The 25,169-nt window shown below is 36.6% G+C and overlaps 2 protein-coding genes across 7 annotated transcripts in view; one reads left to right on the top strand and one right to left on the bottom strand.

Annotated features, from left to right (window-relative positions):
* Positions 1-1,678, bottom strand: part of RARS2 (arginyl-tRNA synthetase 2, mitochondrial) — an 82,690-nt gene extending 81,012 nt beyond the window's left edge. The window contains exon 1 of one of the 2 annotated variants that reach the window (XM_086707394.1): positions 1,589-1,671. In XM_086707394.1, coding sequence (XP_086563520.1) covers positions 1,589-1,624 — 36 coding nt within the window. In that variant the 5' untranslated portion in view covers positions 1,625-1,671. Of the gene's footprint in view, positions 1-1,588 lie in introns of both variants that reach the window. The other variant, XM_086707392.1, reaches the window with a different exon arrangement.
* Positions 1,679-1,746: 68 nt separating this feature from the next.
* ORC3 (origin recognition complex subunit 3) overlaps positions 1,747-25,169 on the top strand; it is a 72,881-nt gene continuing 49,458 nt past the window's right edge. For 4 of the 5 annotated variants that reach the window (XM_086707390.1, XM_086707389.1, XM_086707386.1 and 1 more), the window contains exons 1-9: positions 1,747-1,861; positions 5,651-5,705; positions 12,018-12,115; positions 13,821-13,965; positions 16,998-17,102; positions 18,128-18,276; positions 19,552-19,685; positions 21,343-21,502; positions 22,982-23,095. In XM_086707390.1, coding sequence (XP_086563516.1) covers positions 1,838-1,861; positions 5,651-5,705; positions 12,018-12,115; positions 13,821-13,965; positions 16,998-17,102; positions 18,128-18,276; positions 19,552-19,685; positions 21,343-21,502; positions 22,982-23,095 — 984 coding nt within the window. In that variant the 5' untranslated portion in view covers positions 1,747-1,837. The remainder of the gene's footprint in view (positions 1,862-5,650; positions 5,706-12,017; positions 12,116-13,820; positions 13,966-16,997; positions 17,103-18,127; positions 18,277-19,551; positions 19,686-21,342; positions 21,503-22,981; positions 23,096-25,169) is intronic. The other variant, XM_086707391.1, reaches the window with a different exon arrangement.

Here is a 25,169-nt window from a genome sequence, read left to right on the forward strand (position 1 = left end):
GAGGGGTAGAGAGAGAGAGGAGACACAGAATCAGAAACAGGCTCCAGGCTCTGAGCCATCAGCCCAGAGCCCGACGCGGGGCTCGAACTCACGGACCGCGAGATCGTGACCTGGCTGAAGTCGGACGCTTAACCGACTGCGCCACCCAGGCGCCCCTGGTTTTTAATCTCTCTGTATCTGTTTGCTCAACTGTATATGGTTAATACTTCTATGTCATAGGGTCATCATGTGGCTTGAATGTGAACACAAATTAGCACAAATACACATTCAATACGTATCAGTTTCTGCTTCTCCAACTTACCTTCTTTACAAGGAAGAATACAGCCTTTGCAAAACTAAACACAAAAGGTTTCTGGTCATGGCACTACTTTGACCACTGAGAAGGGAAATCATCTTACAGCCCCACCCCCCTCCACCCGCCCCCAAACACAACTTGGCCACTGAGGTCCAAAACTACCTACCCTGTAGTTCCTGTAATGAATAACAGGAACTTCTTGAAAAAAACGATCAATTCTTCAGGAGAAAGCACCAATAGTTTATGCCCTAAGACTCCTTGCACTCCTTTCCTTCTATCAATCTTAAAATTGTTAAATCAGTGTCCAATCCTAATCAAGCATCTATCTCCTCCACTCCTTCACCCTCTCACCCTCTGCCACTGAAAGACCAGCCTTAAACCATACTTCAAATTCTCAAGAAAAATCTGATGCTGCTTTCCTTCCCAGGCACTAACAAAAACTCTGCTGAGGTGTTCTTTCTTATCCCAGTCAGTAAGTCATAAACTCAGATTTGTCCTATCAGAAGGCTAGGTGGTGTCTGAGAAACCAGCATTGGACAGGGCAGTACATTTACAAGTATGAAGGCAAGGCAAAGGAATTTTCCCACAAAAGTCCAGAAATACTATAAAAATGAACTAAGGGAAATTACGTATCAGGCAAAATACGTCCACTATTACGTCCATTAATAAAAAGGAAATGGATTTGTCAAGACAATAGGAAGTTGCGTTGCAAAATTCCAAAACGGGACGATGAGTTTTAAAAATTATTTTTGATGAAATTTAATGAAGTGTTTTATTCCTTATTACAGAGCTGTTCATATATAGGACTCCGAATCAAAAACAGCATCTCACGTTATCTTTGGAGTTACCAAAAGTAATGCTAGGACAAGCGGCCAAAGTGGCTGCAAGACAAATGATCAGTTTTTAAATTAGATCCTTTCGAATAAAAATTCAGATGCATTATCCATTTCACTAAGTGTAAGCAACACTAATTTCTAAAAGGTCTAATCACGGCCCAGTGAATTTCCACTCGGGTAAAGCATACAAGGCTGTGGGGTAGAATGGAGTGAGGGAAGCAATTTGTGCTTTCCAAGGTTTACTTTTCACCCTGAGAAACCTATTTGGGCTGCATGGCCGACCCTGAACCGGGTTGGCCTCCGCAGCTCGAGCAGTTCCAGAGAGGAAAGAGAAGACGGCAGAAACGGGGTATCCATAGAATCCACCCTCTCTCTGAGGGATGACCCGCAGCGGTGAAGGGGTTGCGGGGTGGGGGTTCCGCTAGGGCCCTCTTTCTACCAATATTCGGGTCCGTACCTGACGGGCGATGGACCTGCGGAAGCCACACGCCATGGCCACCTCCAAGAAGCACGCCCCAGTTGCCTGGCCCGGATCCTCGCCCCTCCCTTCTCTGCACGCCCCGCCTACGCGCGCCGGAAGCCCGCCCTGGAGGATTCTGCCAGCCAATCAAGAAGCCGCGTGGCCGGCCACTAACCTCTGCCCTGCCGCCGCGAGGGAGCGCGGGAAATCCCGAGTGCTGCTGGAATCCCGCGGGCCGGTGGGACCATGGCCACTTCTTCGGTGTCCAAGGTACGGGGGGGGGGGGCGGCGGACGCCCACTAGACACAGCGGTCGCTGCATTCCCATTTGAAGAAGGCATATAGCAGAGGTTACGTAGGCTTCGATGTACCGGCTGGAGCGGAGGGAGTGGCAGGCTGAGCTGAGGCGTCCCTGCTCCAAGTGCAGTTGAGGTCAACTTTGCTTGGGCAGCGAAAACACCCATCTGCCTTAGTATTGTGGCTGGGAGGATTTTGTAAGCTTTGGTTTGTGGAGGTCGAATTCCCCGAGGATGTGCCCCAGTCTTCTTTACTTTTTTTCTTTCTCAGAAATATTTGTTACGCGCCAAGCACTCCGTTAGGTACCGAGATAGAGTGTAAACAAAATAGACTCAATGCTTTCACTCAGGAAAAATATTAAACACAGATAAACTGATGATAACAAATTGTGATAAGTTAGCAGATTGCCCAGGGTCAGAGAAGGCCTTTTGGAGAAAGTGACATTTTAGCTGAGCCCTGAAAAATAAGTAGAAGTTAGGCAAAGGATTGGGGGCAGGGAGACTTAACAGCAAAGAGAATGACATGTTCTTTGGCCCAGAAGATAGAAATAAAGTGATCTATTTAAGGAATGGAAAAATCAGTATAATCAGGAGGTAGCGTTATGAAAAATGAGAATAAAAAAGTAGTGTAGGTGTGTATGTGTGTCAGAGGAGATCATATAGACCTCGTATGGGCTGCCTCAATGGTCAGGGATTGCAAGAAGACATGATAATGTGGTTGGTAAGAAGATAAACCCTAGAGTTCTGTTGTCTAATGTAATAGCCAGTAGCCACAATAGCCAGTGGCTATTTCAGTTTTAATTAGAATAAAGTAAAATTAAATAAAATTAGAAATACATTTCTTCAGTCTCACTAGCCACATTTCAAGTGTTCAGTAACCACATGTGGTGGTGACTCCCATTTTAGTGCAGAGACATGATATTTCTCCTTCGTTACTAAAAATCCTGTTGTACAGCACTGTTCTATACCCAAGTAAAGTAAGACCTTTAGTAACGAGTTCACCCAGAAGCCCCTTAAGTTAAGCTGTGATAAAGTCGAGAATGTAGGTGAAAACACTGCAAATACATTTCTCCCTATGTTAAAACAGTAGATTAGAAGGCTTTACCATGGGCCTTATTTTTAATTTTGATTAAAATGAAGCTAGAATTATGAGAAGGAGTGCCTTTTGAGACTATATCAAAGGGGAACTTTAAGCCCTTAACTTCAGAGTTTAAGTTTACAGAAGATTGACTGTGATGCCTGGTGCAAATGCCAGTAGAGCTTTAACTGTGCTAGTGTAGTCAGGGTGCTGGAGTGCAAGACCAGCTGGCTCTAGGGGTCTCAAACAGACCACGTTCTGGCACTCGCTGCTGACAAAACCAAAGTCAGAGAAACGAGTGGGAGTGAAACAAGGAAATTTATCTCAGTGAAGCCAACAGTGAGAAGACAGACTAGAGTCTCAAAGACTGTGTCCAAAGTGCTAAAAATGCTTCCAGGTTTATATAAGGAAAATGTGGGACAAAGGTCAGTGGGTTCGCACAGGTGGGCAGTAAAGATCAGATTGATAGATGTCTTGGAATCAATCATGGATGGAGTCTTGCTGGCCCAGGCCAGTCCTTACTGCTTAAGGTGTTAGTTTTGGTTCCCATTAAGGGATGTTGTGCCCACAGGATGTTTTGCCGGAGTTAAGAGATGAGCTGGAAAGAAGCACTTAATCAATTAGTATGTTTGAGGTCAAAATGGAGGTATTTGAAGTTCTCTTACACTAGTATTTTTTATTAGGATTGGTACTGTTTTTGTTATGCCCTGGTTATATATTTCCATAGGTTTTGCATGGTTTGCACCCTAATCCTTTACATTGCATAAACCTCTTATTTTTGTCTATCTTGCAGAATTGCGAGGTTTTTTTTCTTTTTCAGGAAAGCATTTACTGCATTATTACAGAAATGCTTGTATTGAGATGATTATGAAAGGGACTTTGCATAAATAAGAATCTTAGGGACTATTTTAGGAGCTCGTGTAACTGCTAGCTTTTTTTTTTTTTTAAACCTATGTAAACTTCTCTTTCCTTGTTACATTTTCTACCTGTTAGCTCTCCTCCTAGATGACTTGTGTCTCAAATACCATCACTTACTTGTTCAGCAGTTCAAAGCCGTTAACCATATTACTACCGCTGCCATACATTAGGATCCATTCCAGGCACTTGTCATATCTCACTCCTTCATAGTTCTTTTTCTTTTATTGAATTGCAGTTGGATGTAGAAAGGAGGCAATGACAAGGTTGTTGTGGTACTACATGATTTTTATAAATATGTGTATTTCAGTAGTTGCAGATATAAGAGTGTTAAGCACAGTTCTTGGAGCACCTGGGTGCCCCAGTGGGTTAAGTGGTCCGACTTAGGCTCAGGTCATGATCTCACGGTTCGAATCGAACCCCACATCGGTCTATGTGCTGACAGCTCAGAGCCTGGAGCCTGCTTTGGATTCTGTGTCTCCCTCTCTCTGTGCACCTCCCCTGCTCACACTCTGTTTCTCTCAAAAATAAATACACATTAAAAAAATATTTTTTTTAATAGAATAAAAAAAGGCACTGTTCTTATTTTGGATCCTGTAACCCAAATGACCACTTTATATTTGCACAGCTCTCTTTAGCACTATCCTGAGAGGATTTTTTCTAGGTTTATTTTTTTAATCTTGTCTTTCATTTTCCATAAAAATGGCAGTCTTTTTTTTCTTAAGTATATTTTGTTTGAGAGAGTGCGAGTATGGGTGGGGGGTGGGCAGGAAGAGAAAGAATTCCAAGCTAGATCCCAGGAACCATGAGATCATGACCTAGTCAAAATCAGGAGCAGAATGCTCAACCAACTAAGCCACTCAGGCGCCACAAAAATGGCAGTCTTCAAGAAGCTCTTACATGGTGCATGGCTTTAAGATTGGTAGAATAAACGCAGAACCAGTAGCTTGGGGGCTGTATATCACTAGTCAAGGAATAACATGATACTAAATGTAACTAGGAAATTACAAGGAAAATTACTTGGCCAGCATTCATTCCATATATTGATTGCCTAATGTATATGCGAACACTACCCTAGATACTGAGGAAACAATTAGGAGTTAAATGCAGTCTATGCTCTGAAGGCATTCAGTAAACTACTTGGTGAGACAGAACCATAAATATGATACACAGTGAAAGGGATTTAAAACAAAGCAAAATAAAGGCATTCAAGTATTCTGAGCTCTTAGGGAAAGGAATAATTCTAACTAGAGAACTAGGGAAGTTTTCCCAGACCAGATGAATAAGAGTTTTATCAGATGAAGAAAGATGTATAAGGTGAAACAATAGCCAAAATTATCTATTTCCTGTCAAGGTTATGGATCCTTGAAGTTTAATTAAATAATAAATATTTCTTCTGAAATGAGACAGCGTCACTATTTTTTACCTTAATTTTAATGTATGCTATTAATGTTCTCTAAGTTTAATAAAAATGGAAACTTTTTGGGTTTAAATTTCATCAGCTTTTATTTTGTCTCTTAGATCAGGTTTCTAAGAGCAAAATCAAAGATGAGCATCCCATGGGAAGGAGGAGAAAGAAATGGATAGTCCCTTTGTTTTTCAAGAATTTTCCTGTTCTAATTCAGATAGAAGAGAGATGATTTCTTAGTACTTTAAAGAAATACTTTTTTAAAATTCTGCTTATCCACAAAATACTTGGTTAATCAGATTTATCTGCTCCTTGGCTACTTTGACTTTATACTTTTTTTCCTTTTTACTTTTTTTTTAATAGGGTTGTTTTGTGTTTAAGCCAAACTTCAAGAAGAGAAAGATCTCTGTGCCAGTAGGTAAGATGTCTTAATATTGAATTGGCTAGTTTTCCTCCCCTAAGTTTTGAACTAACCTAACCCTAATTGAATTTAGTAGTTTTCTTGTCTTAAGTTTGACTTTACTTACCTTCCTGATGTAGCAGTTATAGTCAAAGGGATAAGGTACCTCCCAGGGTTTCAATCTAAAAGGGACTCCAATAGACCTTCAAAGGCAAATTGGAAAGTAAATTTCCTTCAAAGGATATGTCCCCATTCTTCAAAAGAGATTGTCTTAGGGGAGCCTGGGCTGACTCAGACAATAGAGCATGCAACTCTTGATCTCTGAGTAGGGAGTTCAAATCCCACATTGGGCATAGAGCTTACTTTAAAAAAAAAAAAAAGTTACCTATCTATTTATCTATATATAATTATAAAATAAAATAAAAGAGACTAACTCAGATGCATTTAAAAAAAAAAGAGAGAGAGATTGTCTTAAAAATCTCAGTGATTTCCTGGGGTACGTTATGGGAAATTGAATGCAAAAGAGCCAGAAATACTTTTTGGACTGATGGAAATGTTTTCTAGATTGAGGGAGCAGTTATATGAGTGTATACTTTTATTAGGACATACTAGACTGTTAAAATGGGTATGTTTTATTATTGTAAATTATTCCTCAATAAAATTCAGATTAAAAAAATACTATCTTTCTTAATTTATCTCCAGATATCTGTGTGGTGATCATGTTAGGAAGAATTGACTTTTTCAAACAAATCATGATATTAATGTCAGAAAGTGTTTATCGTACTGGTTTTCAATTGGGGCTGCAGATTGGAATCACCCAGGGAACTTAAAAAAAAATTGTTTCAAGGTTTTTTTGGATATAATTGTAGATTCCTGTGCAGTTGCAAGAAAGTATAGAGAATTTCCTTGTGCCCTTTACCCAGTAAATCTCCAGTGGTAACATTTTGGGTAACTGGTAAAATATCATAACCAGGAAACTTAACATTGGTATAATCCATTGACTTTACTTAGATTTCAACTTGGGAAACTTTTTAAAGATACTAATGCCCAGACCCCATCTCAGACCAATTGAATCAGAATCTCTGGGAATGTTACCTAGGTATTGATATATATATATTTTTTAAAGCTCCTCACAGGCTAATTATTTACACTCAGTCTTCAGTACTGTAAAGATTAATTCTGATGGAAAAATTATGTGTAATTAAGCATATTTGTGTACTTGTTTTGAATTAAAAAAGAAAAAACAACTGTACCACTGTTTGACTAAGAAAATAAATAACTTGTATTTATTGAAAAGGATTTTTCTAAGTCATCACATGATGCAAACCTTAGGGTGTTAGTTACTCCTTTAGTTTGAGACAAGCCAGGTACTCTTACCTATGCTCAAGGAGCAAATAATAAAATAATCGTCCATATTGAGGGGGACAGAGGGTAGGTATGACTTATAATAAGAACCTAGTTTCTCATTAACAGAATAAACAGTGATCTCAAGTTCTATACCCTCTTAAACTTAGTGTCAAAGGAACATGAAACTGCCGTATTCCTTGTCCCACCCCCAAAATAAAAAGTGACAGTGATAGACTTGGAAATAGTGAACAAACAAAAGCTACAATATAATTTTTTTTAATTCGTAAGTGGTTGACTTAACACATTTCCTTAATATTGGAGATTGCTAAACTCGAAATAGTTCATTTTCAGAGAAAATTCAAGTCGTTTCCCATTATCTATGAAGAAAATAGAAGATAAAATGACATCTGATAACATCAGCAATGTCATTATAACTAACAAAATTGCTAGCATTTATTGAGTTTTTATTATATGCTAGATTTTTCTAGGCCCTATATGTGTTACTTTCAATTCTCTCAGCAAACTATGAGAAATGTATTATGATTATCTCCATGAAAATATATGAGGATACTTAGAAAGAACTTTCTCAGTGATAGTGCTAATAAATGGCAGAGCTGAGATTTGAACCTAAGCTGTCTGATTCCAGAGCCCCTGGTCTAACCATTGCTTGGTACTGCCTCTCATATGAGGTGAATTTTTGCTTAGAACTTTTTCTGTTGAATTTCAGCTATAATTAAGATTTAAAGTTTTTAGTATTAGTAAACCTAATATATATAATTGTATAATTAAACTTTGCTTAGTTTTTTTTTTTTTCATTCTACTGATCTGAAACCAATAGATAGTATTTCGATATGAGAATCTTAAAGGAATTGACCCTGATTATAAGACAGATGGTGCAGGAATGAGGAAAACATATCTAGATTTTAGCACTTGCCTTCACTGGCTTCAATTCTTGAAACAGATTGCCTGAAGAAGTAGGAAGATGCCCTACATTTTATCCCCCATCTGTCCACTGACTTGAAGACACTTGGATGTGTACCTAAGAGAGGACTGGTAACTCTTCCTCTCCTCTGTATTCTGTGGATGACTATGTATCCTAGAAAACGACAGGGCAAGAAGGAGAGAGAAAGGGAGAGAGAGGGACTGAAACCTGTGGGGGCACTGACACTGACACTGTGGAAGTTTACACTGAAGTAGAGCATTGTGCGTAGGAGCAGGTGGGAACCTGTCAACAGTAATAGTTTACATTCTTTAGGTCTTCTTAATGCTGATTTATTTTTTACCTTCCTGTTCTATAAATGACTGAGAGAAATAACAGGTTAAATTGTCCTGCTGCTGCTGTTTCCCAATTTCTAACTGTTTTTGTAAGTATTTCGATGCCATGTTATTCAGCACATTAAAAATTATTGTCTTGATTTGCCACTTTAACATTTTATATGGATTTACTCATTATCAAAGTAAAATGACTTCTGTTCTAAGGCTACCCTGTTGTTCTGCTTTGTCTCTTAGTAATAGTGTGTTTCCTTGCCTTTTCTTGTTTGCATTTTTATACTATAACCTTGTCTCTCATTTTACCATGTAATGACTTCAGTATATTCTAAAGACTTTTGATAAATTCAAAAAATATTTGCTAAGAACTCTGAGTGAGCTATGAACAGAAGGAAAGTTCCTTAACATAAAAGAGAATCTCTATTCCAAACTACCAGAACTTGATGGTAGTAGAATGCTAGTGGCATCTCAGTAAAGTCAGGAACAAAATATGTATTTTCACATTATTATTGAATACTATAAAAGTTCTAGTTGTTATAATAAAGTACTAACAGTAAACAACAAGAAATATGAAAGAAAATAGAAAACTACAAAGAATGTAAAATAATTTGTTTAAAGGAAGAGATCTGTAGTGTTTGGATGTGAATTTTTTAACAACTTCATATCATTTCTTCCCAAATCAATCTCCAGATTTTATTTAATCAAATCACAATGCCATTTTAGTTATTTTTGAGCAATAGCAAAGTTTATTTGAAAGAATGGGTTAAAATATTTTGAAGAAGAATGATAATGTTTGGTGGTGGTAGGAGGAAGACCTGGAGTAATACTCCATGGAGTAATACTCCATATGTGAGCGTGCTGCAAAGCTCCAGTCATTAAAACAGTTCAGTACAGCTGTGGGAATAAACGTGGATTCAGTAGAACAAAAGAAAAAGTTAAAATATAGTTACAAGTGCATTTGTAAGTATTTAGATAATAAAGGCATCTCAAGTTAGTGGGAAAAAGGATGGATTATTTAATAAATGAACATTTTCAAACTGAAGGTTAAAATCCAAGTGCGAGTCATGAAATCAACTTAGTCATAATGGTTTTAAAAAATAGAATAGAAAAGAAAACATTCACTGTCACATGACAAGAATTGTTTTGTGGGTCTTTTGTTTCTATTTCTGTTAAATGTGTGTTGGATTATGATATAAAATTTGTTTATTATGAAATTTACTGTCAAATTGGTTTCATACAACACCCAGTGCTCATCCCAACAGGTGCCCTCCTCAATACCCATCACGCACCCTCCCCTCCCTCCTACCCCCCATCAACCCTCAGATTGTTCTCAGTTTTTAAGAGTCTTATGGTTTGGCTCCCTCCCTCTCTAAATTTTTTTTTTCCTTCCCCTCTCCCATGGTCTTCTGTTAAGTTTCTCAGGATCCACAGAAGAGTGAAAACATATGGTATCTGTCTTTCTCTGTATGACTTATTTCACTTAGCATAACACTCTCCAGTTCCATCCATGTTGCTACAAAAGGCCATATTTCATTCTTTCTCATTGCCACGTAGTATTCCATTGTGTATATAAACCACAATTTCTTTATCGATTCATCAGTTGATGGATATTTAGGCTCTTTCCATAATTTGGCTATTGTTGAAAGTGCTGCTATAAACATTGGGGTACAAGTGCCCCTATGCATTAGCATTCCTGTATCCCTTGGGTAAATTCCTAGCAGTGCTATTGCTGGGTCATAGGGTAGATCTATTTTTAATTTTTGAGGAACCTCCACACTGTTTTCCAGAGCAGCTGCACCAGTTTGCATTCCCACCAACAGTGCAACAGAGTTCCCATTTCTCCACATCCTCGCCAGCATCTATAGTCTCCTGATTTGTTCATTTTAGCCACTCTGACTGGCGTGAGGTGGTATCTGAGTGGTTTTGATTTGTATTTCCCTGATGAGGAGCGACGTTGAGCATCTTTTCATTGTGAAGGAAATTGAAGAAGATATAAAGAAATGGAAAAACATTCCATGCTCATGGATTGGAGGAATAAATATTGTTAAAATGTCAATACTACCCAAAGCTAGCTACACATTCAATGCAATCCCCATCAAAATTGCACCAGCATTCTTCTCGAAGCTAGAACAAGCAGTCCTAAAATTTGTATGGAACCACAAAAGACCCCGAATAGCCAAAGTAATTTTGAAGAAGAAGACCAAAGCGGGAGGCATCAGAATCCCAGACTTTAGCCTCTACTACAAAGCTGTAATCATCAAGACAGCATGGTATTGGCACAAAAACAGACACATAGACCAATGGAATAGAATAGAGAACTCCAGAATTGGACCCACAAAAGTATGGCCAACTAATCTTGGACAAAGCAGGAAAGAATATCCAATGGAAAAAAGACAGTCTCTTTAACAAATGGTGCTGGGAGAACTGGACAGCAACATGCAGAAGAATGAAATTAGACTGCTTTCTTACACCATTCACAAAAATAAACTCAAAATGGATAAAGGACCTGAATGTGAGACAGGAAGCCATCAAAACCCTAGAGGAGAAAGCAGGAAAAAACCTCCCTGACCTCAGCCGCAGCAATTTCTTATTTGCCACATCTCCAAAGGCAAGGGAATTAAAAGCAAAAATGAACTCTTGGGACCTCATGAAGATAAAAAGCTTCTGCACTGCAAAGGAAACAACCAACAAAACTAAAAGGCAACCAACGGAATGGGAAAAGATATTTGCAAATGACATATCAGACAAAGGGCTAGTATCCAAAATCTCTAAAGAACTCACCAAACTCCACACCCTAAAAACAAATAATCCAGTGAAGAAATGGGCAGAAAACATGAATAGACACTTCTCTAAAGAAGACATCCAGATGGCCAACAGGCATATGATAAAATGTATTCCTTAATGTGGATCATAGTTTAAAAAGTTTGAAAAGCACTGGTGTTTTGATAAATGGTGTTTTGATAAATAGCTAACCATTTGGAGGAAAACGTTCAAAAAGCATATAAAGTAATACAGACAGACTAAATAAAAGCCTGGGCTAAACTATGTCAATTGAATAGTTGAATATAGTTGAATAGTCAAAAGAATCATAGTATTAAGAGTCATTTTACAAAGGAGAGTTCAAGGCAAATATACGAAGCAAAGCATACAAGGCTGTAGAATAAGAGAAAATAGTAAAAAATATATTAATATTAAATCAAACCAAATCCATTAAATACTGTTAGCAATTCAAAGGTGATAGAAATACAATCTAAATATATATTTAGTAAAATATATTTTAAATAAAATAAAATAAATAAAATAAAATAAAAAGTAAAATATATTTTTAATCTTATAGATACACTTACTATAGTAAAAATATGAGATAAATAAAATTAAATATAAAGGATATTGGATGTCACCTATCTCCAAATACATATATTTTTGATACAGATTAAAAAATTCAGCCCCATCCCCTACTGTGTGACTTTCTTCTTTAAATGTTTATTTTTGAGAGAGAGAGCAGGGGAGGGTCAGAGATAGAGGGAGAGAGAGAGAATCTCAAGCAGGCTCCATACCTTCAACACAGAGCCTGATGTGGGATTCAACCCCACGAACCATGAGATCACGACCTGAGCCTAAATCAAGAGTCAGATGCTAGGTACCCCTGCACACAGATTTTCTAACTTTTATCATATAAAAAAGAAACTGACCTATTTCTTTCTGTGTTTTTAGAGGACTATTTTAATAAAGGGAAAAATGAGTCTGAGGACAGTAAGCTTCGATTCGAAACTTATCAGTTGATATGGCAGCAGATGAAATCTGAAACTGAGGTGAATACTTTTTTTAATAACTTATATTTCTCTATTACCGTAAATCTCATATTTGTTGCTTCCCATCTTCCTTTCCACCAATTTTCAAGAGTATTGATGAAACATAGGTAATATTAGCTTAGCATAAGCTGTATATTCTAAAAAAACACTCCTGTTCCAAGTATTAAGCATGGCTTCAGGTACTGGAACATACATTTAAATTTTTTTTTTTTTAACATTTATTTATTATTGAGAGACAGAGAGACACAGAATGTGAGCAGGGGAGGGGCAGACAGAGAGGGAGATACAGAATCCCAAGCAGGTTCCAGGCTCTGAGCGGTCAGCACAGAGCCCTACGCTGGGCTCGAACTCACAAACTGCGAGATCATGACCCGAGCTGACGTCGGTCACCCAACCAACTGAGCCACCCAGGCACTCCTGGAATATACATTTATAATGATAGCTGCTAAGGCAAGGGCCTCTACATATGCTCACAGCTTTTAAATGGTGGCACTCTTTAAATTAATCCATTCAGTTATAGAATTAAGGAATCAAGCTATTTTTAAAATACTTTATTCCCTCATTCCTCATATCCAATTTCTTCTGTGTTCTTTATATTCTAGCCCTAAAAAATGTCCGTACTTTAGCAGATTTGTAGTTCTAGGGCCAACATCTTGAGCGGACTTGTTTTATTTGAGCAACACAGTGTTTTTGTTTGTTTGTTTGTTTTAAATGGGAGGGTTATGCACTCTGTTTATTACTGCTTCCTACCACTCTTTATTGCTTTCACCTAGGGCTTTGCTCATTCATGTATTCCCTTGAAAGACCCTTGAAGGAATTTGAGTTTGTGGTTTCTTAGCGTAGGCCTTCATTTCTTAACCTGAATTGTGATGATCCTCCTAACTGATGTCTCTGCCTCTGATGTCAGACCCCTCAGGTCTGTCATTAGTCCCTGTAGCACCATTGGCCAAATTAGGAAAGTCCTGCCTTCAGGCAGATACAGTGCCAGGCTGCAGGGGTTTTCCAGCCTCACTGCCAGTACAGCTTCTCCCATCTGTTCACAGTGCTGTCAGATTAACCCTTTCAACCTTGATTTAATCACATCTCTGCTTCATGTCCCTTCAGTGGTTCTCCCCAGGGGATAAAACCCAAATCTTTTAACACCAAATGTAATTTTATTGGTCTAGCCCCTTGTTTATTTGTCCAGGCTCATTCCCTACCACTTCTCATGTTCTTGATGCTTAGCTGTGTGTGTGGTTCCCTGGATACTTGGTGCTTGCTTGCTTCCCTGCTCCCTCTACTCCCCATTCGTTCTGATTTTCTTCTCCCTATAGTCGCCTCCCCCATCACCTGCTTTAATGCTTTGGCTCACATCCTCAGCTTAAGTTGGATGGTCCTATTCTTTATTCTGTATTATCATAGCACTTTACACAATGTTTTTAAATTGTAAGTGTTCTTAATTTTTTTCACTGTTTTAGGATAAAGACTACCTTTCCTTTGTAAGGTGGTTAGTAAATGTTTGTTGAATGAATAAATTTGATTCTTTAATGAGGGAATCCAAAATACTAATGAATGGAGATTTAAGGAAAAAATATTTTTTATTTCATCTATCTAATAATTTTATACATAATCTTTGGCATTCATGATGATTTTCTTTCCCAGACTTGGAAAGATGCATCACATTACTACTGATAATAATTCATAAAGTTTTGTGTTTTCTTTGTAGCAACTACAAGAAGAATTAAATAAAAACCTATTCAATAGTCTAATTGAATTTCTGCAACAGTCTTATTCTGGATTCCATAAGAATTCAAGAGACTGGGGCTGTCAAATAAAACTCAGAGAAATTCCAACTGCTGCTCTTATTCTAGGTATGTATGGGTGTAGGTTTGTTTTTTTAGTTAGTGGTTTTGTTGAGAATAGTAGAGACTAACTTCTCTTGATCAACCTGTTTTGTGTCTTTCATTTATAGAATTAAACTAATTATACTGTTCTACATACTTTCAAAACCAATAAAAGTTCCTTATAGTGATTGTACAACTTTAAATTAAAAGAAATTGATCCGGGAATAGCTAGTACCCTCCTCAACTTTCTGTCAGAAAAATGAAGGAGAAATATATTTGCGTTACTCTTCCTTAGTTATTTTATGAGAATAGATGAGATTTGAATTCGGTAATAAAGAAACCACCAGTGGGTTAGTAGATTAGATTTGTGTGCTTTTTTTTTAAATTGTTATCTTCAGTGGAATTATCTATGACCCTAATTTTATTTCCCTGTGCTTAGTTTATCAATCTTAGATTATTTCATAATACTGCATGAAGTTTATAAGGGGGCTTGGATGAATTATATATAAATTGCTTTTAAGCTGCAGATTGTAAATTTCTTAGGTACTTAAATATCCATCATTAATATCCCATTTTAACCAAATTATCTGGCTGCAGGATAATGGAAAATTTCTTTGGAATACTAGCAAATTTCCTTATTTCTTTTGGAAAGAAAGTGGGTTTATTTGGATTTCAAATGTACTCTTCATTGCACTTGCAATTTGTTATTTATTCAAGGTTTGTTAAACTAGTGGGCACTGAGATAGTAACTTAGTTGTATTATTTAATACTGATTTTTAAAAAAAAAAATCATTAGAGAGAGAGAGAAAATGAATGGGTGGAGGAGGGGCAAAGAGAGAGAGAGGGAGAGAGAGAATCTCAAGCAGGCTCCAAGCTGAGCTGTCTGTGCTCAGCCCAGCTCGGGGCTTGACCCCACAAACTGAGATCCTGACCTGAGCTGAAATCAAGAGTTGGATGCTCAACCGACTGAGCCACCCAGGTGCCCTAATACTGCCTTTAATCCTGTTCATTATCTAAATCTCATTCCTGATGTTCAGGGCAATACTTAGCAAAATTTAATGTACTTACAAATAACCTCCAAGGGATCTTAATAAATGCAGGCTTTCATTAATAGGTCTGAGGCAGGGCCTAAAACTCTACATTTGTAACAGGCCTCCAGCTGATGCCCATACTGCTGATCCCAGAACCACTCTGAGTAACGACACAGGGAATGATTTTTATAATACTGTGAACAGCTTTTCAGTGCAGCCTGCACTTAATTTCAAAACCCTTTTCATTCATGGATGAGAAACTGAGACCCAGTGATGGCCTGATTATACTGTTTGGTGCTTTGTTTCTCTACTACTAGGTTACAACAATTGGAAGTGGAGTGGGGAAAATGTAATCAAGAGGGATGGCTTGATAGATTGTTGAGAGAGCACTGTTTAAATCCCTTCTCTGCCTACTGCCAAAAGGAGAAAAGAAGCTAATGGAAATCTTATATTTCAAAGTCAGTAGTCTGAGAACATTTTTTCAGTTAAAGACATTGTTGATTTTCTTGTTTCCAATATACAGTCCATTGTTGAAAGCAACATAATGTTAAATAGCTTATAAAGTCAATCAGTGATAGACAAGATAAACTGGTGTTTTGCTGAACTCCTAAATTTGTTCAGAGATACAGTATCACAATCATAGACCATAATGCAAGGAATATCATTTTGATACTGTAAAAAAAAAATATGTAGTCAAAGAATGTTTAGGCACAGTTGCACATTTTCTATTTTCAAAAAGATATATGTCTTTAAAAGTAGCCTGCCAGGGCACTTGTGTGGCTTAGTTGGTTAAGTGTTCGACTCTTGATTTTGGCTCAGGTTATGATCTCGTGATTCATGAGATTGAGCCCTGCGTCAGGCTCTGTGGGGAGCATGGAGCCTGCTTGAGATTCTCTCTCTCTCCCTCTCTCTCTCTCTTTCTGCCTCTCCCCTGATCTCTCTATCTCTCTCAAAATAAATAAGCCTTTAAAAAAAATTTATTCATTTATTTTGAGAGACTGAGAGAGCTCATGCAAGTGCACAAAGCAGGGTCAGAGAGAGAATCCCAGAAAGGCTCAGTGCTGTCACTGTAGAGCCCTACTTGGGGCTTGAATCATGAATCATGACATCATGACCTGAGTCGAAACCAAGAGTTGGATGCTTAACTGACTGAGCCACCCAGTCTTCCCATAAATAAAGGAAAAACATAGCCTGCCAACATTTTTATTTATTGGCTTGCCTAGAAAAAATTTTTCTGTTTATTGGTGGCCTAGATTCTGAACCTTTTGTTTTTCTTCTAGACAGTTGAAGTTTTATAGTAGCACTTATCAAGCAGTTTCAAGATAGCTGCTGTTGCCACCTGCCTAAGTGCCAAAGCACTTTCTAGAAATCTCAGATTGTGACGTAAAGGAAAGTGTCAGTCAGTAGAATTTTTTCCAGTGTGATAGGGAAATTACACTCAACTCTGATAACTGCATGCACAGCACTAAACTCTGACTTGTGGAAATGAGAACGAGAGGCTTAGTAAATACCTAAAGTACCTGAAGTTTTGTTTTTAGCCTCTTCCCTCAGAAATCAGCTTAGTGTGTATTTTACTATTGTATTTACTACAACAGTCATTAATAGGATTAGTGATTGGATTCTCCTCACTTGTTAAGTCAGGATCACAGTAAACCCGGAATCTGTAGCCCTTATTTTTGAATGAGTATTTTAAAGAGTACTTTATGAATTTGACAAGTAATAAAATTACTCCTAAGATGTTTTCATGGGTTAACTACACATTCTCAGTAATGTTTTTTAAAGAGAGATTATGCTAAATACCCTTTCTGACAAGTATTTTGTGTGCTTCCAGGTATCTATTGTTAATGGAGATCTCTTCATTTATGCAGGATATTTTCTTGGTTTCTGTTATTAATCATGGGGTTTTTTTTGTTACTCATATTTTTAAAAATATTTTTATTCAGTAATTCACTAGACATGTTAAGTAGCTTTGTTGTTAAATTATTTATAGTACAAATGATGGTGTAATACTGATGTATTATCCCATAGGTGTGAATGTAACTGATCATGATTTAACATTCAGAAGTCTAACAGAAGCCCTTCAGAATAATGTCACTCCATATGTAGTCTCATTGCAAGCTAAAGATTGTCCAGGTACAGTATAAATGCCCTAATAACCTTGGTGAGATGTTACAGATCTCTTCTGACCTTCTTTCTCCCCACCCCGCCCCCCCACCCTAGCTTTGTTGATCCCTTTTTATTTGTGGGAAGAGCATGGCACAACATTTGGGCAGGGTGAGGTTTATTGCCTATCATGGTAATGTTGACTGTTGCAGGACTCATTGCCACCTTTTGCTTCCTTTATTCCAGCCCCCCCCCCCCCCCCCCGTATCAGCTTCGCTGCCAGTAATAGTTTAGATATTTTATGAGATGTGTTCCCTAACCCGGTAAAAGTCTAATAAGTTGGAAGGTTTGGGACAGGGAGCTAGAATTAAGGATTGGGGAGCTCTTATTTATCCCAACAGAGAATAGACTGTGTAGGCTCATATTTCAGCCTCCAGTCATCTTATTGTCCTGCTCTGAAAGATTAGCATGGTAAAAAATGTCCATTGCCAGAGCTAATCTATATGAAACCATTAAATTGTAAAGGATATGGACACTAATAGAGTAAAATGGAATGAGATTTGAATTGACATAAGGGCTTTATGTGCTTATATTACTTTCATAATCATAAACTGATTGGAACTGATTAAGTCAAAGCCCTTAGGACATCTTTTAAAATGACTATAAGGAAGATTTGTAATCAGTAAAATAACTTATGTAAGTAACACTTTTGATCGTTTTTAGAGGCCTTAAAAATTTTTTGCTGTCTAGTGTAACTTAAATATATAGTGTCCTCATAAGATTTATAGTTTTTGTGTTTACACATTTACTTAGGTAACATTTTTAGTATAGATAGTATACATAAACTTTGGCTTAGTGTTAGTCTGAATTAATGAAATTTAAATATTAAAGAGAAGATACTAATGAACATTAATAGTTAATATGTTAAATGTTAAATTAATGTTAAGTGTACAAGAATACATTCTACCCAAATGTAATATACTGATTAAGAAGTTTCAGTTGTTTCATATTTGTTTTAAAGGGAGATAAGCTTTCTTACCTTTTATATTCTGCAGATATGAAACATTTTTTGCAAAAGCTGGTCTCAAAGTTGATGAACTGCTGTGTAGATGAGGAATCCAAAGAGGAAAGTATTCAGGTCACCCAGAAAAAGACATTTTGTTCAATGGATTCTCTTTCCAGCTGGTATATGAGTGTCACACAGGTAAATGTAAACTGACAATTTTTGGGGGGGGGATTTGCATCTGATTGAAGAGGCTTAGAATTGCATTAAACGTAATACTGTTCTAATAAGAATATGCTTATGCACCCTAGCTGTTAAGTAATGGTAGCTACTTACTTTTCCTAAGGCTATTAGAATTTTAAAGTATTCTTTTATCAGTATGCAGTCTAATTCCTGGTAAGTATTTAGGTTCTCATTTTACAAGGCCATTTTATTTGTGGGAGAATGTCATCTAGTGACAAAAACAGCATCAGGAATTGGTTCTGTGGCAGATTCTATCTGTGTGACAATGGCTATGACTTTAATATATTATCTCTTAGGTTCCTCAATATTTGCTTTTGTGCGGTTGAACCATGCTGCCAGTTCCCAGTGTCAACTTAGTCCAATGAGAAATAGTCATTTTTTTAAAAAATCTAATTTGTTCCACGTTTACAATTCTTGGGGAATAAATGGTCTGTAAGTAAAGTACATTCAACAGTAAACAGTTAACTAAAAAGAAGCTCCATTCTGCCATCACAGTCTCTGGTGAGAATGAACAACCTAGGTGATTCATGGATAACTGTACCATAAAACCACAGCTTTAGTTTATGATGCCGTGTAGCCAGATAGTATGGGAAAAAATACTGTGGTAACATTTTCTGATAAAACGTATTTGCTGAAGTCGACCGTAAGTGAAGTTTCATTTTGCTTTATATAGGAATTAAGTTGGGTCTCATGCATATCATAATATCTTAATTTGATCCACAATTTTAAATTTTCTAGAAATCAGATGCTACATGCAGTTTATGTCAGATATCTTTAAAAGATTGGGATTGGACCAGATGGTATTAAAGGTGCTTTTCAACTTGAAATTTAACAGTAGCAGACCAGCAAGTAGTGTTGTTTATTGTGCTTTTCAATTAAAAATACTAGTTCTCACCTTAAAGCAAAGCAACATATAACATTCTATTAACAGAAAAAATAATTTATAGAAAATGTTCTCCCCATGCTTTTTTGTCATTTTCTCAGATAGCAAAAAATATAAATATTTCATATGAGTTATAGATTTTACTGAACCTTTTTCTTGGTTATTATTCCCATGTCAGACACAAAAAGATTCTGCTAATAACTGTTGGAATGAGTTTCTCTTTATTATGTGGGAGAAATAAAAGAAAAAGTATTACTGTAAAATGTAAAGGGAGATACATCATTGTAGTGTTGTAGCATTGTTTGAATGGTAAGGCTTACTTTTAACTCCTTTTTTACGTGACTTTAAAGAAGACAGATCCAAAACTGCCGAGGAAAAAGAGGACTTCGTCTAGCCAATGGCAGTCTCCTCCTGTTGTGCTTATCTTAAAGGATTTGGAAAGCTTCACCACAAAAGTACTCCAGGACTTCATAATTATCAGCAGGTAGATGATATATCACCTGGCTTTTACATAAAATTCTTTTTATTAAGGAAACATGTAACTTTTAACTTGAAGAGCAACCTTTTCCAGAGAAAATGAATGGCAGTTTAATCTTCATTTTAATACCAACTGGATAGAAACCAGAATGATTTCAAATTCCTTATAATTAAATGTTCAAAGACCTCCTATCAGATTTTCATTTGCTTTTTGATCCAAGAATGAGATCAAAAGACTAAAGTTAGCCACCTTTTAATTAGTATGAAAAGGCAATATAAAATGTAGTTTCTCTCACCAAGGTCGTCTGTCTCTTGCCCATTAAATCGATAAATTACTCCAGCTTGAGATGTTTGTCAGGTCTTATTTTCTGATACGTATCCACCATTAGAAGCTCTGAGTTACATATAGCTCTTCTGAGCAAGTATGTTTTCTAAATAACATTATCTTATATAATTTTTATAATGAGAAACTATTTTCATGATCTCATTGGATTTTCAGGGCATTCCTGTGAAATTCAGAATTGAACTAACTAACCCTATTTAAAATCCAGTGACATGTATTTGCCGTGGTGCATTTTTAGGATATAATTTATTTTGGCTTTTTCTGTATGTTAACTTAATAGGTGTGGCTAAATTTACCTAAAGCTATATATTGTCTTATAATTACTATTTTGATAGTGTCTTTTTTTCCCCCATAGAAACTAAGATTTCTAGATTCTAAGAATTTTCTTAATGCTAAAACTGAACTGCTTAACATGCTTGAAAGTTGCGCACTAAGAATATTGACAAAAGAGCTGTACTTTTTTGGAGCTTAGACTTGTGACTCCTGTTGCCATCTAAAGTGAGGAAGAACTTAGAGCAGTAACAGAGCCAGGGCACTCCACTCCTATGAAGGTAGAACTGCATAGCTAGAATACTGACAAGCAATAGCCAGTAGGAGGGAGCAAACAAAATCATCAGCCATGGTACAAAGTGTTCAGACCCACAGTAGCTCTCAAAGATAGTGCTGTTTTACTCTGTGGGAGTCATTTGTGTTCATACTAGTAATAATAGGAATAAATCATGTCCAATAAGTTTGAGTTAATGCAAGGAAAGTATATAACATTTTTAAATGGTGTCCATTAAAAATATGTCTTACATATGTGTAAGGAAAGTTTCCTGTTTCTTAGCTATTATGTATAGCTGGGTGACATAGTGTTTGTTAGAAATGTGCATAAATAGAATAAGTTACCTTGAAAAATGTGAGCTTCATGTCACTGAACTCTTAAAGCATAGACTGGATGTCTAACTGTTAGGAAGACTATAGAGCTCAAACTTTGGATGAGAGGTTAAATTGAATATCTAACTCTTCTAACACTTGAGATTGTATAACCTTAGAGAGAGGCACTTGATCTCTCTGGACCTCTGTATTCTTATTTATAAAATGAGAGGATCTTTTAGTAGATTGATTTCAGAGCTAGAATGTCTGGGAAAAAACCATCTATATTACTTTAACGGGAAAATAAGTGACCTAGAAAATTTTAGTATTTAGAATGATACTCTTCATCAGTGTCTTACACAGTAGACATTCAGATAAAGATGGTCTTAATTTGAAATTTGATGTATTGAAATATATTTGCTAAAAAAAGAAAAATCCCAATTTTGTATTTTCCTTTGAAAACCAGTCAACATCTACATGAATTTCCACTAATACTCATTTTTGGAATTGCCACGTCTCCTATTATCATCCATCGGTTGCTTCCTCATGCAGTATCATCTCTGTTGTGCATAGAACTTTTCCAGTCTCTGTCCTGCAAGGAGCACCTGACTACGGTACTTGATAAGGTAAAAAGAAAAAATTGTATCAGTGAAATAGGATGAAAAGAAGACAGCCAAGAATAGATGATAAATGTAAACATTAGTGATAAATTTCTGAATCTCTCAGAGTATGATATTGAACATATTTCTTCACATTTTTTTATATTTAATGATTTTTATAGGGCACAATATTGCCTCTTCAGATAAAATAAAAGCTTTGTAGAAAGAATGATTCTATTTTTCTGTATCTACCTACCTACCTACCTATCAATCAGTCATTACTCAATGGAAAATTTTAGGTTTTTAATAAATTTTAATAAAATTTAATGATTTCCTAAAAACAGCAACCATGTTTTTACTCCTACATTTTATTTAAAGTAATTTGAGGGGCGTCTGGGTGGCTCAGTCCGTTAAGCATACTACTTCGGCTCAGGTCATGATATCGCACTCTATGAGTTTGAGCCCCACGCTAGCCTCTGTGCTGACCTCTCAGAACCTGGAGCCTGCTTTGGATTCTGTGTCTCCCTCTCTCTCTGCCCCTCCACTGCTCAAGCTCTGGGTGTCTGTCTGTCTCTCTTAAAGGTAAACAGTAAAAAAAAAAAAAATTTTGATATTTTTAGTGGACCCTTTCCTGTCATTGCTGCTCTTGGCAGAACATAAATACTGACATTTCCTCAGACCTTAGCTCTATGTTTCAATTAGTTTTAGTTCTGTTTCTACCTAAATTATTATTGACCTTCCACAAAGTGTTGCCAGATCAACTCTTTCAAGGTGTGCTTTATATTGCTTGTGTAAGGTAAATTATGAAAAACTTCCATTTATTTACTGACCACTTACACATTTTTTTCCCCATGAAGCTGGTATCCGTTTGTTTATGGATACTTTGAGGAAAATTTTTATAGCTGCCGTATTTAAAATTGCTCAATCGTGGTCAAATGCAGGTGGCCTTTTATAACTACATTTCAGTTTTAAAAGCCTAGTGTGACTTTTCATTTTCAGGTATAAAATCTTCACTTTAGGCCATTGGAAATTAGCTGAGTAATACAAATGCAGCTATTTTGTAACAGATAACATCTGTTAATTTGGGGTTTTTCATTCAACAGTGCATAATGTGTTATTCCTCATTAATGTGTGTAAGTTAGGGATGAAAAAGAAATCTTATAATAAGAATTACCAAAGCCTATAGCTTCTTCAGTGGCTTCTGGCGGGAGAAGACGGATTGTATAGTTAATAGATGGTATTTTTTTAAATTAGTAATTGAATGGAAGATGGTGGACATCTTTGATTCTGAAGATGTAGTATGAATAGCTTCTTTTGGTTATGATTCTTACGTAAATTAATTTAAAGTTTTAGTTGATATTTGACCTAAAAATAACCTAGCTACTTTTATAGCTTTCATGGTTACTGTGTCATAGTATCATTCTTTGCCTCATGATTTATACTTGATATTTATGAAGAGTAAAGACTAATAAGGAGTGTGTCCTATTCCCCTTTTATGTCTTTCAGCTACTTCTTACAACTCAGTTTCCCTTTAAACTAAGTGAAAAAGTGCTACAGATTTTGACCAACATCTTTTTGTATCATGATTTCTCAATTCAAAACTTTATAAAAGGACTTCAGGTAAGAAGACACTAATGGGTGTGAAACTTCATAAGCTGATTCTAAGTAATTTGCATATTATTTGAAACTATTTAGTGTGATAAGACATTTTAAATGGCAAACTCTAAAGTAAGTAAATTCAAGTGTCACCTGGGTGGCTCAGTCGGTTAAGTAACCAACTTCGGCTCAGCTCATGATCTCACAGTTTGTGAGTTTGAGCCCCGCATCGGGCTCTGTGCTGACAGCTCAGAGTCTGGAGCCTGCTTCAGATTCTGTGTCTTCCCCTCTCTTTACACCTCCCCTGCTCACGCTCTGTGTCTCTCTGTCTCTCAATAATAAATAAATGTTAAAGAAAAAAAAATTTTAAATAAGTAAATTCAAGTTATGTTATTCTAGGCTCTACCATTTCTTAGTTACCTGCAGCAAAACATAGAGAATATATTAATGCAGATGTCAAAAATGGATAAAGACATCCCACACACCCCCTGCATTCCAATGATTCTTAACTATTTAGGGGTAGGGAGGAAGGGACTCTTATTTATTTATTTTTTTAATGTATTTATTTTGAGGGAGAGAGAGCATGAGCAGGGAGGGACAGAGAAAGAGAGGGAGAGAGAGAATCCAGAGTAGGCTCCACACTGTCAAGGCAGAGCCCATTGACACTGGGCTCAATCTCAGGAACTATGAGATCATGACTTGAGCCAGGTTTAACCAACTGAGCCACCCAGGTGCCCCTAGGGACTTTTTTTGTTTGTTTGTTGTGAGATTCTTGATTTCTTCTAAAAAATACTATATATGAGGGATCAGCAAATTTTCTGTAAAGGATCAGATATTAAATATTTTTGGCTGTGAATGCTACATCTCTGTTGCATATTCTTTTTCTTCTTTTTAAATAACCAGTTAAAGATATAAAAAACATTTGTAGTTCCTGGGCCATGTAAAAATAGTCTATGGGCCATAGTTTGTTGTCCCTTGCACATATATGTATATGTATTCATTTATATTTATTCTTGCATATTGGGAAAGCAGTTTTACTAAGGTTTCATGAATTGCCAGAAGAAAATTCATAAACTCAGCTTCATACTATCTGTTCTAAACTACAAAAGGAGCCCATTCTCCAGTTATTTGGAAGTTAATGTTATCTTCTTCTCTTGGCATCTACCTTAAAATACCTTAGCAAAGTGTAGTCATTATAAATACATGCCATTGTAAATACATGTTACTAAAACCAATATATTAGCAACCTTCAGTACAAAAGTGCAATATTATAATACCTCACATTTGTGTAGTAACTTGAAGTTTACAAATTATTTCTGTTATGTATTTTTTCTCCATGTAAAACACTGTAGTGCTCTCTTATGGCTAACATATGTCTTTTTTTCCAACCTGACTTTAAAAAAAAAATATTTCAAAGCAACAAAATTACCTTAGCAATATGCGAAATTAAATGATATTGAGGTATAATACATTTCTTAATTTTTTTTTACATTTATTTATTTTTGAGAGACAGAGCACTAGTGGGGAAGGGGCAGAGAAAGAGAGAGACAGACAGACAGACAGAATCCAAAGCAGGCTCTAAGTTCTGAGCACAGAGCCCGACGCAGGGCTTGAACTCACAAACTGTGAGACCATAACCTGAGCCAAAGTCGGATGCTCAACCGACTGAGCCACCCAGGCACCCCAAGATCTAATACATTTCTAATTTGCTTCTCTCATACATTTTACTTCACTCATTTGTTTACTGAAAAGTATTTATCAAGAGCCGACTGTAAGCCAAGAATTATGCTGAGCCCTAGAGATACAGAGGACAAGGAAATCTCTGCCTTCAGATTGCTCTTTTGTTTAGTGAAGGAGGCAGAATGGGAAATTACAGTTCTCAATAGTCAGTGCTATGAAAGAAACGTGTGGGGATTCCATAAGAAAATGAAAGTATATCCTAAGGAATAGAGGCTCACCAGATTAAAATGGAAAGCGCATTCTAGGTAAAGACAACAGTAGAGGGAGAGAGATCTGTTGGAGGACTACTGCACTGATCTAGACAAGATATAACAAGGGCTACACTAAGGTTGTGATAGTGGAACTAGAGAGGAGGAAT

The sequence above is a fragment of the Puma concolor genome, chromosome B2 (genome assembly GCF_028749965.1).
Source record: "Puma concolor isolate L17-30 chromosome B2, mPumCon1.1.hap2, whole genome shotgun sequence".
Taxonomy (NCBI): Eukaryota; Metazoa; Chordata; class Mammalia; order Carnivora; family Felidae; genus Puma; species Puma concolor.